This window comes from Peromyscus leucopus, chromosome 11 (genome assembly GCF_004664715.2).
Source record: "Peromyscus leucopus breed LL Stock chromosome 11, UCI_PerLeu_2.1, whole genome shotgun sequence".
In the NCBI taxonomy this organism is placed as follows: Eukaryota; Metazoa; Chordata; class Mammalia; order Rodentia; family Cricetidae; genus Peromyscus; species Peromyscus leucopus.
Genome location: NC_051072.1, coordinates 24,697,076 through 24,716,840, shown reverse-complemented (window position 1 = coordinate 24,716,840; position 19,765 = coordinate 24,697,076). Strand labels below are relative to the sequence as shown.

At 42.1% G+C, this 19,765-nt stretch overlaps 1 protein-coding gene across 1 annotated transcript in view; it reads left to right on the top strand.

The window, feature by feature from the left end:
- The first annotated feature begins 4,596 nt into the window (after nucleotides 1-4,596).
- The window catches only part of Nup155 (nucleoporin 155), a 52,969-nt gene continuing 37,800 nt past the window's right edge, over nucleotides 4,597-19,765 (top strand). The window contains exons 1-10 of the mRNA XM_028875603.2: nucleotides 4,597-4,887; nucleotides 7,758-7,895; nucleotides 8,964-9,060; nucleotides 11,484-11,554; nucleotides 12,193-12,285; nucleotides 13,102-13,268; nucleotides 14,470-14,575; nucleotides 16,370-16,443; nucleotides 17,261-17,352; nucleotides 19,210-19,307. Of these exons, the coding sequence (XP_028731436.1) occupies nucleotides 4,725-4,887; nucleotides 7,758-7,895; nucleotides 8,964-9,060; nucleotides 11,484-11,554; nucleotides 12,193-12,285; nucleotides 13,102-13,268; nucleotides 14,470-14,575; nucleotides 16,370-16,443; nucleotides 17,261-17,352; nucleotides 19,210-19,307 (1,099 nt within the window). The 5' untranslated portion in view covers nucleotides 4,597-4,724. The remainder of the gene's footprint in view (nucleotides 4,888-7,757; nucleotides 7,896-8,963; nucleotides 9,061-11,483; nucleotides 11,555-12,192; nucleotides 12,286-13,101; nucleotides 13,269-14,469; nucleotides 14,576-16,369; nucleotides 16,444-17,260; nucleotides 17,353-19,209; nucleotides 19,308-19,765) is intronic.

The window sequence follows — 19,765 nt, the reverse complement described above, 5'->3', positions numbered from 1 at the left end:
TCAAGAGATTACTAACCACAAAAGTCACCCTGAACTACAACCAGTAAGGCTAATTTATTTTGCCTACACTAAAATAAGTTATTACTAATAGCAATATCTCTTCCTTGAGCACAGATTAGTTACTGAAGTAGAACTTTATGAATGAAGTTTGTGATATAACCATAACCTTAAGCTCAGAAATAGCTATTTCAGTTCCTCAGTAGTCAAGAAGATGAAATCTTGAGATGCATGATTTATTAAACTTTAAACTGCAAAGCTCTTAAGGGGAAAAAAAACTAGGCAATAGCTATTTCATCACCCAGTCAGAATTGATGCCCATCAACATAAACATCACAAAAAGATAGTTTTGCTCACAATAAATGATAGAGACAATAATTTTGGTACGAGCAGCCTCCACATTAAACTATTGCTGTTGTGTTTGTGTGAAACAACTTCATAAGCATAACTGTAAAGTGTAATGGGCAATTTTTAATTTTCTTGAAGAGAATGAATGTATTCATTAATCAAAACAGGAAGCTACTTAAGCAGTGATTCCCAGTGCAGTCAGCAGACCTGCTTAAGACTGCCATGAGATTAAAACGCGTTCGTAAATAATTCTAAGTTATAATTTGGGGGTTATTTCACTATATTAATTTGAGGGATGAAGCAAAAGCAAAGGTGTGTTAAAAGATAAAACGGGGCACATTAGAATATTAATTTTTCTGAGCCAGGCAGTGGTGGCACACACCTTTATTCCCAGCACTTAGGAGGCAGAGGCAGGTGGATCTCTGTGAGTTCGAGGCCAGTTTGGTCTATGGAGTGAGTTCCAGGACAGCCAGGACTGTTACACAGAGAAACTCTGTCTCAGAAAAAAAAATTAGTTTTTCTGAACACTGATTCATCAGATGGGCAGGGACAGACAGTAAACCATTTAAGTCTCTACCCACTGGGCAAGAAGGAGCAAAGAAAATAATTGACTGGTTACAGTAGAGCAGTAGCTTTGGATCGTCCCAGTGGAAAGTCCTTCAAGGTTAGTCTGTACTCTCTGATTGGTGAAGATAATGTGTTCCTTGGGTTTACAGGATGGCTCAATGGACACGGTGCTTGTCATTCAGGGTAACTACCACTGCTTGGCTCTGTTTTCTCTTCTAGACTGAGTCAATCTCATGTAATCCAGGTGGCTTTGAACTCACAGAGATCCAGATGGATGTCTGCCTCCCGAGTGCCTGGATTAAAGGTGTGTGTGCCACCACTGCCTGGCCTCTATGTCTAATCTAGTGGCTTGTTCTGTTCCCTGATCTTTAGGCAACACTTATTAACTCCTGTTAAATTCTGTGTGTATGTGCATGTAACTATTAATAGTAACCATGTGCCTCTCCTCCATTTTTGGCTATAGCCTCATCATGACTTCTTGTGAGCTTCAGGGAGTCAACTTGGATCCACCTCGAACAAGAACAGCATCTTGCCAGATCCAAGCAGCACCAGATAGTTCCACAGAGCCTGGACAGTGAAGTGAAACAGTCAGCTACCCTAGCCAGTACCCCAGCTCTCTCAGGTCCCCCAAAGATGACTGATGCCCCCCAAGTCAGCAGGGAGCAGTCTAGAGAACATGGCACCCTCATCCCTACCTCACCTGCTACCCCTTTCTAACTCCTTACCTTTTTATAGTAAACAAAAGGGGGAATATTAGCATTTAGGCATCTCTACTGGCCTGCCCTTAGGGTCCTGATAGGATATCTCCTCAGCTGCAGAAACTAAGAGCACCCACTGTGCGCATTCCCCATGTTTCCTTATAAAAGGTGTGCCTTGCCCACCTCCTGTCTTTTCTCTTCCTTCACTATCATCCCCAGGGACTGGTCTCCATCTCTTCTCTGCTCCTTCTCTCCCCTCCCCTAAATAAACTTCCCACTTAGGCTCTGTTGTATGGTATGACTTCTTCCCACCGTTTTTAAAAATAAAACATCTGTTTCAAAAAGTTTATAACCACCTTGAGCCCTACCTTTGTTATGTGACTACCCTCTTATGATTATGACTACCTTGTTTTGCTCATCTTGCACCCACGTCTTTGTTTCAGGAGGGACTAACTTGCCATGCCTATGCTCTGCTCCTGTAACCCCACCTATTTTGCCTGCCAAACCTCCCATTTGGAAACCTCCTACCCCTGAGCTATAAAAGCCTTGTCTTCCTCACATCCAATGCTGACCTCTCAAACCCCACATTAAAGGCAGGCAGCCTGTGTACATGAATAAAAAAGGTTGTTTTAATTAATTGCTTGCTTTAATTGATTTGGTCATTATGACTTGGGTTAGTGGTCTTTCTCCTCCCATCTTTGGATTAACATCTGCCTGTAACTCCAGATCCAGGGTGTCAGATGCCTTCTTCTGGTTTCCATGGCCATACACACACATGACATATTCCCAAGACACACATACACATAAATAAAAATAAATCTTTTTTTTTTCCAAATCAAACATAGGACTCAAAGTATCTCTCCTTCAGCAGGCTGATTTCCCTAGTACATATACAGTTGACAGGAATTAGCAGAGAGCCTAAGGACTGTAGTATTAAAACAATGAGAAAGCTGGGCAGTGGTGGCACACACCTTTAATCCCAGCACTTGGGAGGCAGAGACAGGTGGATATCTGTGAGTTGGAGGCCAGTCTGGTCTATAGAGTGACTTCTAGGACAGCCGGGGTGATTACAAAGAGAAACTCTGTCTCAAAACACACACACACACACACACACACACACACACACACACACACATACACACACACCAAAAAACAAACAAACAGGACACCTTTGCAAAGTCCTAGAAGTTTTACACACACACACACACACACACACACACACACACACACATACACACACACAAAAAACAAACAAACAAACAAGACACCTTTGCAAAGTCCTAGAAGTTTAAAAATGTTTTGGACTGGGTGTGTTAGATGATGCTTGTAATCACAGCTATTCTGGTCCTTGAGGGAGGGGGATTGTAAATTTGAATACCTTGTAGTTCAAGACATAGTCAAACCCAGTCTCTTAAAAAAAAAAAAAAAAAAAAAAAGCCACGCACATGCCTTTAATTCCAGCACTCCGGAGGCAGAGGCAGGTGGGTCTCTGCGAGTTGGAGGCCAGCCTGGTCCACAGAGCAAGTTCCAGGACAGGCACCAAAACTACACAGAGAAACCCTAGTGCAGGGGGACACAAGATGGGATGGGACTGGACTGGACAGGATGGACACGGGACATGGACAGACAGACGAATGGACATGGGGGACGACAACCCTGACTGCTTTGAGTAGGTGGGTGGTTGCCTTGTCGACTGAAGTTTCCTTCTGTTGGGAACAAAGCCTTTCATCTCCCTAATTGCTCCTCTGAAATATATATTTTCCCCAATAGAAAACCTACAACGGAGCCTACCATTATAGTATTTTCATTTTCTTTTTGTTTCTGAGACAGGTCTCACTCCATAGCCCAGGCTGGCTTCCAATAGAGGTGTGTGCCTCTATGTCTGGACTTCATGACACATTTACTTTGTCTTTCCATCAACGGCTTCAAAGGACAAAAGTGTATTAGTTTGATATTCCCAACAGTAGGCATGATGCCTGACACAGTAGACATTCAGTTTTCTAGAGCCGCCAGATGGTCTTTTGAGTGCTTGCATTACTTTATATCAATCCTTGTAGTATGAATTATATGGGTGCTCCTCCAGTGCAACAGGGGATAAAGATGTGCAGCAAAAGCAACATTTTTTTTTTTTTGAGACAGAGTCTCAAATTTCATAGGCTTACTACAAACTTGGGACGTAGCTGAGGATGATCTTCAACTCCTTATCCTCCTGCTTCGACTTCCCAAATTCTGGGATTACAGGCATGACCTATCTCCCCACCCCACCCCACCCCACCCCACGCCGCGACAGAATTACGCTCTGTACACCATGCTAACCTGGAACTCACCTTGTGAGCTCCCAGCAACCCTCTTGCCTCAGCCTCCTAACACAGTATTATTATATTAAAGGCGAAAGACACCCCACCTCCCTGACCTTCCACCTCCCCCCCCCAAAAAAAAAGCCACGATGACTGGCCACAAAGCCAATGCCAGAGACACGCACACGGGGAAAACGCTAAGGAATCTGCATTTACCCCACTGTTTTGGAATGCTGTAAAATTCGGGCTCACGGGTAACCTGTGTCCCGAACCAGGGGCCAATTTCTAACTAGGGTCAGAAGTCTTGAGGGCGCTATGGCAACGGATGTGCGCGCTCCTCCACGGCAGCCGTCGCCGCGTTCCAACTTGGGGGGTGGGGCTCAAGATCAAGGTTCGGCTGGCGCGGGGTCACCGCCGCCCCGCAGACCCGCCAGCGTCCCCAGGCCCGCTCCGGCGTCCGGAGCTCCTCCTCCCTCTCCCCCCTTCCTCCCCCGCTCCACCCCTCTCTCCTCTGGACCCCTCCCCTCTTCTCTTCCCCTCCTTCCTCCCCCGGGCCATCTACAAACTCGACTCCAGCCCAATCCCCCTCCCCGCTCCCTCCGCCAACGTCCAACCCCCTCCACGGCTTCCTCTTTCCGTTCCTGAAACAGTGTCGTCCAGGCCCCGGGAGGACGAGCCGGAAGTGCGTCATGACCTGGCGCCCGGCTCTTCGTTTGGCGCGCGCGTCCCAAGGCGAAGTGGTGGACTCTCTTGGCTCTTCGCTCGGGTCTCCTCGGGTTTGGAGCAGCTTCGTAGCGTGGTGTCCGCGGTTGCCGGCATGCCGACGTCTGTGCTGGGCTCGGTGATGGCGGCCTCGGCGTCGTCGTCGGCCGCCTCCCTGCAGGAAGCTTTGGAAAACGCGGGGAGGCTTATCGACCGGCAGTTGCAAGAAGACCGCATGTACCCAGACCTGTCGGAGCTGCTCATGGTGTCCGCCCCAAGTGAGTGAACCGGCCCGTGGGGCGCCCTGTTTCCCCGCCTGGAGGATTCTAGTCTGATTCTCTGCCTTAGTCCTTAGCACTGCATTGGTGCCTGCGAGGGTATTCAGAGTGTAGCGCTTGGTTTCCTGAATTTTTTTTTTAAGAACAAGCAAACCCCTTTCATTTTTCTTGTCTGCGCTTTGTTCGTTGTAGATACTTGAAGAGGTTAAGAGCAGGCTCATTGAGTCCAAGTGAGAAGAATCTTCTGATCCAGATTCCATTTTTGTACATTTCTTGTATCAGTTGTGAGCCAGTCAGAAAAGCAAACGAGTTAACTTGGGAATCTGCAGTGTTCTCTCAGTCATGTCTTAAGTGTACAGTTAGTATATTTGTAAGTGCTGGGACGAACCAGTAAAGAAATACAGGAGTCAGAATGCCCAACTGACAGGGAGGGTAGAACAAAGTCTATCTGTCAACGAACGAGATAACTGGAAAGTTTGCCTTAACTTTAAAAAACTTGTAACCAGCTAAAGTTTTGTGGAATTGCATTAGTTGCTACAAAGTGACTCTTGGGACGTGAAAGTTGGAGAAAAGCAGAGAAATGTTAAAATACAGATGAGACTTGGTGAGCAAAAACGCAGGTAATTTAAACAGGATAATCCATTTGAAGTAGACCAATACATGCTAACGATTTATAAAAATCTTTTGAGAAATTTTTAATCAGAAATACCAGAAGCAAGTACTAGAAAAAAATACTTGACAGCCACTAACAAATGGCCTTGCCTTATAGAATGTATTTGGCCTATTAGCCACAATCATCTTAATTTGTCCTCCTTTAATTGGAACACAAGATCAGAGTCCATGTTTTCTGATACCCCTTTTTTTTTTTTTTTTTTTTTTTTTCCAGACAGGGTTTCTCTGTGTAGTTTGGGCTTTCCTGGATCTCGCTCTGTAGACCAGGCTGGCCTCAAACTCACAAAGATCCACCTGCCTCTGCCTCCCGAGTGCTGGGATTAAAGGCATGCACCACCACCGCCCAGCTTTCTGATACTCTTAAATATATAATCTTTTTACTTATACTTTCTCCTCACACTAATCCCTTTCCCTTCTAGCATTTTTTTCTCTGCCTAAGAGACTCTTCCCAGATTCTTTCTGTGTAGCCCTGGCTGTCCTGGAACTCACTCTGTAGACCAGGCTGACCTCTAACTCGGTTTTGTCTGCCTCTGCCTTGAGTGCTCAGATTAAAGGCATGTGCCACCACCGCTCAGCTCCTCCCAGAGCTTTGCGCCTTTTCCTGGAACTCATGGTAGCAGGCTGCCTCAACTCACGAGATCGCTGCTCTGCTCTAATGCTGGATTAAAGGCATGTGCCACCACCGGCCGGCTTCTTCCCAGACTCTTAGTGCAAGTCTCTAGTTTAAGCCAGGCATGGTTGTACACTTCTTTAATCTTAGCACTTAGAAGGCAGAGGCAGGAAGATCTCTTTGAGTCAGTCTGGTTTACATAGTAAGTTCCAGGCTGCCCCGAACTGTACAGTGAGAGTCTGTCTCCAAAAAAAGAAGTCTTTAGTTTCTTTGAAAGTTTGGGGTTTGTTTTTTTGTTTTGTTTTGTTTTGTTGTTGTTTTTCCAAGACTGAGTTTCTCTGTGTAGCTTTGGTGCTGTCCTGGATCTGACTCTGTTGACCAGGCTGGCCTCGAAACTCACAATCCACCTGGCTCTGCCTCCCAAGTGATGGATTGAAGGCGTGTGCCACCACCGCCCAGCTGAAAGTTTTCTTGACCATTCACATTCTCTTCTTCACGGAAGTTATTCATTCTTTTTGTATTGCTACTTCATTTCATAGGTGCATTGTTGTATTAAAATCGTATGTTAGTGTGGGCAGTGGTGGTACATGCCTTTAACCCCAGCACTGGGGAGGCAGAAACAGGTGGATCTCTGATTTTGAGGCCAGCCTGATGTACAGAGTGAGTTCCAGGACATCCAGGATGGTTACATAGAGAAACCTGTCTCAAAAACAAACAAAATTGTATTTTATGAATAAGATTTTCTTTTAAAAAAAGAAAAAGAATCCTGTGGAGGAGTGAACAGTTAGTTATGTGAATGAACCATGTTGCGGGAGGCATCCCCGTGATTATTCAGTCATGGTAGTCAGTATTTAATGTCAGTTTCCCCCAAAATCTGTGTATTCTAAACTAGATCCTGATAAGGCGCATGGAATTATTGGGTTGTCAGCAGGTAAAGTGTTCAGGGCCCTGAAGGACAAGTTAAGTTGATCAGCCACTCCTGCCCCTAGGCTCTGAGTCATAGAGCAAGAGAAAGAAGCTCAATAAGAATTCTTTATTGAGAGCAGTCTGTGTTCCCCACCAACTCCCAATAATATAGTGCATTTTTGGTACTATTTGTATGTTACTGTTGGCTGGAGGAGAAATCCAAAGGGAAAAAGAATGGATTGTTTGGTTTGGACCTTGCTTTGGTTTTTAGGACAGGATCTAATGTAACTGGTGCTGGTTTCTAACAGTAGTCAAGGATAACCTTGAATTCCTGATCCTCTTGTGTTCGCCTCCCCAGTGCCAGGAATACAGGCATATGCCACTAGGCCCAGTTTTTGCTGAGCTAGGAATCACAGCCAGGTATTCATGCATGCTAGGCAAGAACTGTGCTAACTGAACTGTATCTCCAATCTTGATAACCTTCCCTCATGATGGAAACCAGTGACTGCCCCATCCTGTAACAATGGGATTTCTCAGGTCTACTTTTGTAACAGGTCAGACTCCTTCATTTTGGAGACGCTGGTGGTGGGGTTGGGTAGAGGCGGCTTGAATTGCCTTTCTAGTCTAGTTGATGAGTGGTACCTTACTGATATATATAAATGCTTCATTTGACTTTTTGTAGACAGTCCCACTGTTTCTGGAATGTCTGATATGGATTACCCTCTGCAAGGACCTGGTTTGCTGTCTGTACCCAGCCTTCCAGAGATCAGCACTATCCGAAGAGTGCCCCTCCCTCCTGAGCTGGTTGAACAATTTGGACGTATCCTATTGTTTTTTATTTAGCTATTTTATACATATTAGATTAGTGTTTTCATTATTATAATTCCTGTTCTATGTTTATATAATGTCTATAAGTTATTTAAGAGTTTTCAGAGCCACAGAGAAAGCTCAGTGGTAGAGCATCTGTCTAGCATGCCTGAGGCCCAGCTGTTCAGTCCTCATTACCCACCTCCCCCCAAATTTTCAGTCTTGGGTGCTGGCATATATCTGTAATGCCAGTACTCAAGAGGTTGAAGCAGGAGGATTATGGCCCTCTTGCAGCCAATCTGGGCTATATAATAAGGCCTTACTCAAAAAGAGTGCCTGGGTAATTTGCTTCCTTATAAAATAGATAAGCGTGGGTCAGACATGGTGGGACGCACCTTTAATTCCAGCACTTGGTAGGCAGAGACAGGCTGATTTTTTTTTTTTTTTTTTTTTAAGTTCAAGGCCAGTCTGTTCTAGAACAGACAGAACTACATAGTGAGACCCAGTCTCAAAAGAAAGGAAGGAAGGAATAAAGTAGGCGAGCATGATAATACATACCTGTAACCTCAGCCGTCGTGAGGGTAAGGCAAGAGGATTGCAGTTTCCCGGCCAGTTTGAGCTAATAGTGAGATTGTCTCAAAAAAAAAAAAAAAAAATTATCTATATCGGCTGGAAATAATTCAGCAGTAAAGAGCACTGTCTGCTCTTGTAGAGGACCCAGATTAGATTCCCAGCACACACTTGGTGGCTCACAGCTGTCTGTAACTCCAGTTCCAGGAGCTCCGAGGCCCTCTTCTGGCCTCCATGGGCACCAGGCACACACATGGTACACAGACAAACAGGATCTCTCTCTCTCTCTCTCTCTCTCTCACACACACACACACACACACACACACACACACAATAAAATCATTTTTAAAAAAGGAAAGGGGAGAAGAAAGGAAGGAATGTGGGGACAGGAGCCTCATGAATGCCAGGCAAGCACTGAATCACCACGAGTGACACATCTAGCCAAGAGATCTTTTTTTAATCCTAAATTTTAAGTCAAAAGCTATTGAACCTTACATTCATGCCTCCTCAGACATGCAGTGTAACTGCATGATGGGTGTTTTTCCTCCCATCAGCAGAGCTTGGCTCACAATTGACAGTGACATATTCATGTGGAACTATGAAGATGGGTAAGTATGGAAGGCAGGGTTGGAATTCTGTTAACCGTTACTGCTTGTTGCAGGTAGTGTTCTACTCATCAGAAGCTGTCTGATTTTACCTTTTATTTATCTTGTCTGGGTCAGTGTTTCCCAGTATGCACACTAGTCATCTGTGGGCGTTGACATGTGGCTTTGGGGGCCAGGGAGATGGCTCAGTGGCCAAAGTGCTTGCTAGGAAAGCAGGTGGCCTAGGCCCAGATCCTTAACACTCACATAGGAGCCAGGCATGGCCGGGCGGTGGTGGTGCACACCTTTAATCCCAGCACTCGGGAGGCAGGCAGAGGCAGGCGGGTCTCTGTGAGTTTGAGGCCAGCCTGGTCTACAAGGCGAGTTCCAGGAAAGGCGCAAAGCTACACAGAGAAACCTACACAGAAAAACCCTGTCTGGAAAAACAAAACAAAAAGCCAGGCATGACTGTATATATCTAACCTCAGTACTTGAGGGGCAGAGGCAGGGAAATGCTGGGGTCTTACTGGCCAGCTGGTCTAGCTGTAACAGTGAACTCCAGGTTCAGTGAGAAATTGTCTCAAAAAATAAGGTAGAAAATAAAAGAAGACAGCTAACATTGCCTAACCTCTGGCTTTTATACATGCACACACACGAATACACAATGTGGGTTCTCTTTGTAACAATTTCTCAAGCAGTGTTCTGGGTCCAAGTACTGCCGCAGCCAGCTCATGGCAAGCACTCTACCATTGAGCTACACTCCCCAACCAAAGTACTGCTCTTGTTTTATGTTTACCAGTTGGTTTGCTTGTTTGAAATCCTGGGATTAAACCTAGTGTCTCATGCATGCTAGGCAAGTGTTCTCTCATTGAGTTATATCCCCACCTTTCAAAGGACTTCTTGAGAACCAAGGCATAAATTCCAAGTTTGTAGTCTATAGAAAAGATGATAATATATTGGTATTTTTGAGCCATTATTTGGCATTTTTTAAAATTTTTTGGTTATATTTTTTTCTTTTGTGTATATGGGTGTATGTGTGTGGGCATAGGTTTAGGTGTGTGGGTGTGAGTACCACAGGTATATGTGGCAGTCTGAACACAATTTGCATGACTCAATTCTCTTTCTACCATGTGGGCCCTGGTGGTGACATTTTAAAAACACTTATTTTCCTTGCATTTCTATGGACTAGGAAGCTGATAATTATTGAAATGATAATTTGGTTGTTTCATGGTTTTTGACTGTGGGTAAATTAGATATATAGAATATATAAAATCTAAAGTCAGTGTTTCTTAAATAGAGTAATATTTGATCTGGCTAGCTCTCTTGGCCTTGAGAGGTAAGTTCTGTGTTATTTCCACTTCATAGTTCAGTTACTCAGTTATCTATTTGAGTCATCTATGTTATCCTTATTGAGATAGGAAATGTCATAGAAGGTCCATGTAGTTAAGCTGTTACTCTTGCATTGAATAACTAATGCTCCTTCTAGAAAGATGCATGTGCATATGAACATATATTTAAAAGACTTAATTGTATCAAAATCATACCATATGATAATTTATATTCTGTAGAAAGATAATTTCCAGTTAAAACTATATTTATATTTAAGCCAGGCAGTGGTGGTATACACCTTTAATCCCAGCACTTAGGAGGCAGAGCCAGGAGGATCTCTGTGAGTTCAAGGCTAGCCTGGTCTACAGAGCGAGATCCAGGACAGGCACCAAAACTACACAGAGAAACCCTGTCTTGAAAAACCCAAAAAAAACAAAAACAAAAACAAAACAAAACAAAAAAACGGTATTTAACTAGATGGGTGTTTTAGTCATAATAGAAATGGTCCATGAATGTGATAGTTCTAAAAAGTCTTCATATTAGTGACATTTTTACTTTTCTATTCAAATGTAACACTCATTCATTTAACAAATACTTACTATTGTCTTGAGACATGCATATGCCTCCTCTTTAACTAGGGTTCGGTGGGTAGACCTGTATTATGGCAAGAGTTGGCTTTTTTCCAGGGTAAGAGTTAAGCTGAATTTGGATTTGTTTGTTGCTATAGTTACTTAAGTAGCATGGGTTTCTGAATTCCTTTATAGTTTCCCTGCATTAGGATGTAAATTAGACACTGGAGAATTTTTCCTAGTCTCCTCTTAAGTTTTCTGAACTCCTTCCCAGAGTCCTCTCCACACTGCTTCCCTGTCTCAGCAGGAGATGGGTGTTAACTTGGCAGACAATACTTGCAGCCCAGTCGGACAGATCAGATGTTTACAATGTTGCTCTAGTTTATCCTTAGATAGGTCTAGTGCCTGGGTCTTAATCCTTTACTAGTTTTGTTTGCTGTGTCTATTCTATATCTAAGTTTATTCAACTAATAAGAGCATTGTAAATAAGATTTAATTTATGTATATATACATATGTATATATAAACATGTTTTGTTTACTTTGACCAGAGGTGATCTTGCCTATTTTGATGGACTCAGTGAGACAATTCTTGCTGTGGGGCTTGTTAAACCAAAAGCTGGTAAGAAATAAAACTATCAGGATGAGATTATGACTATACACATAGTCTCCAGACGTTTTAAGGGCTCAATCAAAAAATTCCTATTCTTTCTTCTAACACCTGGCAGCGATCACTCTACTATCTATATGAATGTTTTTTTTTTTTCCTGTAGTGTTTGTTACTTTGTGTCCAGCATGCTTCACTTTAATGTGTCTTCACAGATCATGCATGTTGGGTATCTGAATTTCCTTCCTTTTCTGCCAGGTGTGGTGGCTCATGCCTGTAATCCCCACACTGGGGAGGTGGAGGGAGGAGGGTCAGTTCAAGGTCATCTTCAGCTAAATCATAGGGTTGAGGCTCACCTGGGCTACCTCAAATGCTGTCCTCAAAATTTTTTTGTGTGGCTAGATATGTTTGCACTGCATGTGTATGCTACACTTTTTTAAATGACACCGATGAACCAATTATTTCCTGTTAGTTCTTTTCTACTGTTTACATTAATGCTCTAACATAGTAATATTCAAACATCACTGTTTGCTCACCCAGATTCAGACTTTTGCTGTCTAATTAGGAGCTCACTTTAATGGATAACTGTATTTTATTCATGCTGAATGCTGTGGTTTTCAGAAGATAATTTACCTTTGTCTGCTTTGCCCCAGGCATCTTTCAACCTCATGTACGACACCTGCTGGTTTTGGCAACCCCTGTGGATATAGTAATTCTTGGACTCAGCTATGCTAATGTACAGACAGGTATGGTAATCCACTCAAATGCTAGGTTTTTGAAAATAATAATGTGTTGAAAGTTAGTATTATAATGGTTTTCAGTACTAAGTCCTCACGTGAGTTTAGGTTTGTTCTTCTTGATATTTTGCTGTGTGATAAATATGTGTGCTATAGGTGCAGTTTAAGATGAATTATCAAATTATCTTTAGTGAAGCTTTGTGCGCGTTCGTGTGTGCTGCTAGGAATTGAGTTCAGGAGCTTACATATAGAATGCAAGCACTTTACTACCAAGCCACATTCCTGGCTGCTGTGTTTTGTTTAAGATTTATGTATTTATTTATTTATTGGTTTTTTAAGACAGGGTTTCACTGTGTAGACCAGGCTGGCCTCGAACTTGCAGAGATCCTCCTGCCTCTTTCCCCCTCCACCCCCAAGTGCTGGCATTAAAGGTGTGTGCCGCCACAGCCAAGCAAGGTTTCTTTTTATTTTATGTGTACGAATGTTTTGCCTGAATGTATATATGTGCACTGTGTGTGTGCTTGGAGCCCGAGGAAGCCAGAAGATGATGTTAGATCCCCTAGGACTTAAGTTACAGGCATTTTTGTGATTGGCCATGTGGGTGTTGAGAACTGAACCCCGGTCCTCTGCAAGAACCCCTGAGACTGAGCCATCTCTCCAGCCCCTCAAGCTTTTATGGTAACTTTATAAAACATGTTGTAGGCATTTGGGAAGTTTTAGTAGGAATTCAGTCAAGTTACCAGTTCTCAAGATACTGTGAGTATCATTTTAAACTTCAGAAAGCTAAGAAACTGTTCCCTGCTTTTTCTTGTTGCAAACTCACAGGTTCCGGCATTCTTAATGACAGTATGTGCGGTGGAATGCAGCTGCTTCCCGATCCTTTGTATTCTCTTCCAACGGATAACACTTACCTGTTAACAATCACGTCCACTGATAGTGGCAGGATCTTTTTGGCTGGAAAGGACGGCTGTTTGTATGAAGTAGCTTACCAAGTAAGCCTTAACACTTACAAATGTGTCTGTTTTTTTTCTATCTCTCTTGAAAAGGAAAAGAAAGCGTTTGTTTCAGTTTTCTAATTGCATGCTACATATCTTATTAAGGAAAATAAACTATAGTCTACTATCACTATTCCATACCCATGAGACCCAGTCTCCCTCCGAGGTAAAACCCTTCTTTCTTGGGGCAGATGTTGGTGTTCTGGAACTTGAACTCAGAGCTTTACAGATGTTAAACAAGCACTGTGTGAACTGCATCACGGCTTTCTCACGATGATAATCTGTTTGGTATGTGTTTTTAAAGCAATGGTTCCCAACCTGTGGGTCACAACCCCCTTCTGGGGGTTGCATATCAGATATTTATAGTACAAGTTGTAACCACCAAAATTATAGTTATGAAGTAGCAACAAAAATAGTTTTATAGTTGGGGTCCCCACAACATGAATTATATTAAAGGGTGAGAACCGCTGTTTTAAAGCATGATACTGACATTGGTATATGTGTATTTATACACACGTGAATAAATACCTGTTTACATGTGTGTGCCTGTGTGCACTAGCAGACAGCATGCTTTTGTAAATGTATGTCCTTACTTAGGTTACTGTTAGTTATTTTCCCAATTGCCTTTTTATTGAATAATATGTCTTGAAAGTCATTTGTTATATTTGTAGATATTTTGACTCATAGAATAATCTGTAGTTAATTTTGAAAGGTATGTTTTACTGTATTTACAATTACTGGTGATTGTTGTGGATATCGCTGTGTATAATAAAATGCTGATTGGCCAGTAGCCAGGCAGGAAGTATAGACGGGACAAGCAGAGAAGAGAATTCTGGGAACAGGAAGGCTGAGGCAGAGAGACGCTGCAGACGCAGTGATGAGAAGATGTTAAGATACCAGTAAGCCACAAACCATGTGGCAACTTATAGATTAATAGAAATGGGTTGATTTAAGATATAAGAACAGTTAGCAAGAAGCCTGCCAGGCCATACAGTTTATAAGTAATATAAGTCTCTGTGTTTACTCAGTTGGCTCTGAGCAGCTGTGGGACTGTCAGGTGAGAGAGATTTGTCCTGACCGTGGGCCAGGCAGGAAAACTCTAGCTACAGGTGATTCATGGAGACTTAGAGTTTTTAATGAGCGTGGGTCCAGTCGTTTGTTATATGGCTTTACGGGTCCTGTATTGTTTTTCTCCAAGGCAGAGGCAGGCTGGTTCAGTCAAAGATGTAGGAAGATCAACCACTCAAAGAGCTCACTCTCCTTCCTTGTGCCTTCCTTGCTGCAGTTCACATTCTCAGAAGATGGTAAGTAGGAAACAAATTTGGCAAATGAAACAGATTTTTGGTACTTCCAGAGTTAACATTTTCCTCAGAAATTTGCATGCTTCGTTAAAATACTTGTCATATTAAATTGTATGAGGTGTCTCAGAGAGCAGAAGCATTATAAAACAGAAAAACGTAGATTTTAATCTCAAGTTATTTTCTACAGATTTAGGGTCATTCCTGGGTCATACGCCCCAAATGCCTTTCCCTCAAAACGTGTGTATGTGGTCTGTCTCTGCATACAGCACACCTGCACAAGTAAGAGAGACAGATTTACATATGACAAATGGTCTAGAATGAATTCCCAGTTCAAATGTATATCTCGTGGTGGGGGGGCATTGTTTGTTTGTTGTATTTGTTTGGTTTTTTTCAAGACAGGGTTTCTGTGTGTACCCCCAGCTATCCTAGAACTCACTCTGTAGACCAGGCTGGCCTCAAACTCAGAAACCGTCTGCTTCTGCCTCCCAAGGCCTGGGATACAGGCATGCACCACCACTGCTTGGCATATATCCCTGAGTTTTAACCAACTTAGAAACAAGCAGGTGGAATAATTCTAAGATGCTTTAAAGTGAAGTCATGAGCCCCTTCACTTGTGTGTGGGTTCGGTTAGTGTTAGTGTTGTCACTGTGCTGACAGAATATTTACACAGACTGCAGTGGCTACCACCTGGTGCAGTGATACCGTCTTAGGGAGCATGCTGTGTTTTTTTAAGTTAGTATGTTGTGTAATAGATTTCATCGTGGCACCTTCTTTATTTCTTTCTTTTTAAATTTAAATTTATTTATGGGTGTATATCAGTGTGAAATTATGGGCATATGTATATACATAGTGCCTGTGGAGAGCAGGAGAGGGCATTGGATCCCTTGGAGCTTACAGGCAGTGTAAATGCTAGGAATCAAACTCAGACCTGCAAGAGCAGTAGTGTCTGCTCTTTCCCCTAAGTTGTCCCCCATCCCTTCTGTGGCATTTTCCTACCTAGATGTCATCCTTTGTTTTTATTCTTGAAAAATTAGGAATGTAGTAATCTTTGTTTTTCTAGCATATAATAAATAATTTAAGTATTACTGGATGAAGGAATAATCTAAACTGGACATGGTGGCACATACCTCTGATCCCAGTATAGAAACCGGTTAATTTTTGTGCATTCAAAGCCAGCCTGGGCTGCATAGTAAGTTTGAGGCCAGCCGGAATTACATGATGAGACCCTGTCTGAAAACAAAATTTAAAAAATTTAAAATTAATTTAGAAGGCAAAATAAGTTGTTTTTGTATTAAGACAGAGTTTTGCTATATAGCACAGCCTGTCTTGGTAACTCTTATATATTTCTCTCTCTTTTACTTTTTTTTTTTAATTTTTGAGACGGGTTTCTTTGGCAGCCTTGGTTGTCCTAGATCTAGCTCTGTAGACCAGGCTGGCCTCGAACTCACAGAAATCTGCGTGCCTTTGCCTCCTCAGTGCTGCGATTAAAGGTGTGCGCCACCACTGCCCGGCTGTAATATATTTCTCAAACTCTAAGCAGTTCTTGTGCCATAGCCTCCTACAAGCTAGGATTACTGGAGAGCAGCATCCAGTACCGTGCCTGACGGAGTGAGTTATTTGTGCTCCCCTTGACTGTGTTCCCTGGCTCGGTCCTTATGCAGATATTGTAGACGTTAACAACCAAGCAAGAGAGTAGAGTGCAAATCCTGAGGCATCAGTTTTAATTTGTTGTGAAAGGACCCTGTGTTCAGTTGCTGATCCTCAGGGTTTGGTTTTCTCCTTTTGTTTTACTTTTAGATCCTATTGTTCAAATTGAAATTGATAATTCAAGGAATATTTTGTATACACGATCGGAGAAAGGAGTAATACAGGTAAATATGCATATTTGCGACTATTTAAAAATAGAAGAGCATTCCTGTTTTATTTTCAAAAAATTACTATTTGTGTGTGTGTGTGTGTGTGTATGTGTGTGTATACATGTGCATATGCACACCTGTGTGACACAGCTCACATGTGGAGGTGGAGGACTTTAGGAGTCATTCTCTCTATCATGGACTCTGGAGATGAACTCAAGTTGTCAGGCTAGTAGTGGCCAGTGCCGTTAGCCAGTGAATTCTCTTACTGCTTATAGTGGCCAGTGCCGTTAGCCAGTGAATTCTCTTACTGCTTATATCCCTGTTTGGTTTTGCTTTGGTTTTTTTGTTTTGTTTTGTTTTGCTTTTTGAGACAGGGTTTCTCATGTAGCCCTGACTGTCCTGGAGCTCACTCTGTAGAACAGACTGGCCTCTGCCTCCCAATTGCTGGGATTAAAGGCGTGCACCATCACACCTGGCACGTCCCTGTTTTATGAAGACAATTTAGTCACTCAAACTTATCCGTGTACTGTAAATTTTGTTGTTGTTTGAGACAAATTCTCTTGATGATCTTGAAGTCTTCTGCCTCTACCTCCCACGTATTGTTATTACTGGTGTGTATCGCCACACCTGGCTTCAACTGTGTGCTTTTTTTGATAAACACCTCAAACAGTTTCTTAGGCCATGTTTTGTTTGTTTGATTTGGTGGGATTTCAAACATCCTGATGTTTCCTTGTCTGGTAAGTACCAAATTATTCTTTAAAAGAACAAGTCAGCTTTAATATAATGGATATGCTATGTAATTGTGTCTAAAGGAGCCCTTTTTTATTCACAGGTTTATGATTTGGGCCATGATGGGCAGGGGATGAGTAGAGTTGCCTCAGTTTCACAGAATGCTATTGTCTCTGCTGCTGGAAACATTGCTAGGTAATATGTTCTTTATTGTCAACATTTCATTTGCAGACATGATTATACTATAATACTATGTTATACTATACATACATATTATACATATGTATATATACATTATATAGTATTATAGCACATATATGTTATATATACTATACTAAGATTAAATTAAGCCTTCAAACATCTCTAAAAGATGAATGGTTAAGGAACATCATAATAAGTTGTTTCTCAAACATTTTTGCTATAGACTGTCTCATGTTGGTTTAAAACAGAAGGTAGTATGTCTTACTGAGTGAAGTATAGCTTTTTGTGTTTTTCTCTCTTGGACTTTTTTTTCCAAAGGTGCTGAGAATCAAACCCAAGGTCTCCCACAGACCAGGCAAGCATTCTACCACTTAGCTGACTCTCTAGCCTTTTTCCTTGGAGCTTGAAGCTCAGGTTCATTGTTGCAAACATTATAGATGTTATAACAAGATAACATAGGCCAGCTACTCTTGCAACAGGCCTACATAGTACAAGGTAGACTTTCATAGCTGTAATATCCTTATTTAATTCCTGACAAAACAAACTAAGTGATACAGTGGCTTCCTTTGGCCTCTTTTTTTTTTGGGGGGGGGGGGAGTTTGAGACAGGGTTTCTCTGTGTAGCTTTGCACCTTTCCTGGAACTCGGGAGGCAGAGCCAGGTGGATCTCTGTGAGTTCGAGGCCAACCTGGTCTACAGATCGAGATCCAGGACAGGCACCAAAACTACACAGAGAAACCCTGCCTGGAAAAAACCAAAAAAAAAAAGGAAGGTAGGAAGTTGAACTATTGTAACTACGTAATTACATAGTAAACATTTAATTTCCCAGTAGTTCTCAAATTTGGCTTTGTTTCTTTTCATTGTTCTTGACTTACATTCTGTTTTGCCTGATACAGTATGGCTCCTCTCTCTGTCAATACAGAATACTGTATGAATTTGCATATATCATCCTTGTACAGTGGTCATGTGATTCTCATCATTCCAATTTGAATAAATATACTGCAAAAGCCAGCACAGCTCTAAAAATTTTTATGGCTTTTTTTTTTCCTCTCCACATTCTACCATTAGAATTTATGAATTATATTGGCCTTTAGTCTTTTTAATGCAGAACACTCTTTTCATTCATTTTCTTTTTTTCATAATACTGACATTTGGGAGGAAGGTACAGGAGTTATTTATAAAATATTCCAATCTCTCAATTAGTCTTCCAATCTATTGTATTCCCAGAAGTAATGTTTTGTTTCTTAAAACTAAAGCTTCTTGTCACCCAGGCTGACCTTGAATTGCTGATCTTCCTGTCCACTTGCCCAGCACTGGGATCAGAAGTGTGTACCACCACACCCAGCTCTCACTTCTTTTTCTAAACCAATACACACAGGTTACATAAACTAACTACATTGCTGCATCTGGAGTCGCTTAATGTCCATTCCCGACTCAGAGTTTTCTCCATTATTTATCTCCTAGTGACAGAGGTCTGTTTTCTCTCTTTTAATCAGTAGTGATCGCTGCAGTGGTGATTGATTCCTTGGGTTTATTTGGCCTTTTTAAATGGTCTTTTAAGTGGTTTGAAAAGAGGTCTAGTCTTAACTATACATATACTGGAGTCTTGTTACTTCCTACTGCTACTATGTTACTTTCTAAGGAGTTAATCTTATTTATTTATTGAGACAGGGCCTCTCTATTATATCTCTGGCTGTCCTGGAACTAAGTACATAGACCAGGCTAGCCTCAAACTCAAAGAGATCCACTTGCATATGTCTTCTGAGTCCTGGGATTAAAGGCACATGCCACTATACCCGCCTCAGACTTGGCTTAATAAACTAGAAATGCACTTGGGTTTTGTTTCCCATAGGACTATTGATCGTTCCGTTTTTAAGCCGATTGTTCAGATATCAGTGATTGAAAACTCTGAATCCCTGGACTGTCAGTTACTGGCCGTCACTCACGCAGGTACGTTTGTTTCCATATCTGCCGTGGCTGTTACGAATTTGATGATACTTGGTTGGGAAGTTTATGATGAGAAACGTTTTCCCGCCTTCATTAGTTATTAAGCTATGCTGAGAAGTCATAAAATGAGGATTTATTTATTTATTTTTAAATGGGAGATGCTGTTTCCTTACTCATACTGTGATGTGTAACCAGACCTGTAAAGTGAAGTGGCTTATTTTTAGTGACAGACCCTTAGCTGAGACACAGGCTCCCTTGATTTGTCACAAGCTCTTGCTATAGAAATTATTAAGTCACTGCTCAATTCTGTGACATTTTCTAGAAATTTGTTTAAATTGCTAATCTGTGATTTCAGGCCAGTGAGGAGAGTGATGTATGCTTTTGCAGCAGTCTGTGTTTATGTGTGAAATTTCCTCACTGCACGTGTACTTCTGGTCCTTACTTTTTGTTACCGATGCATA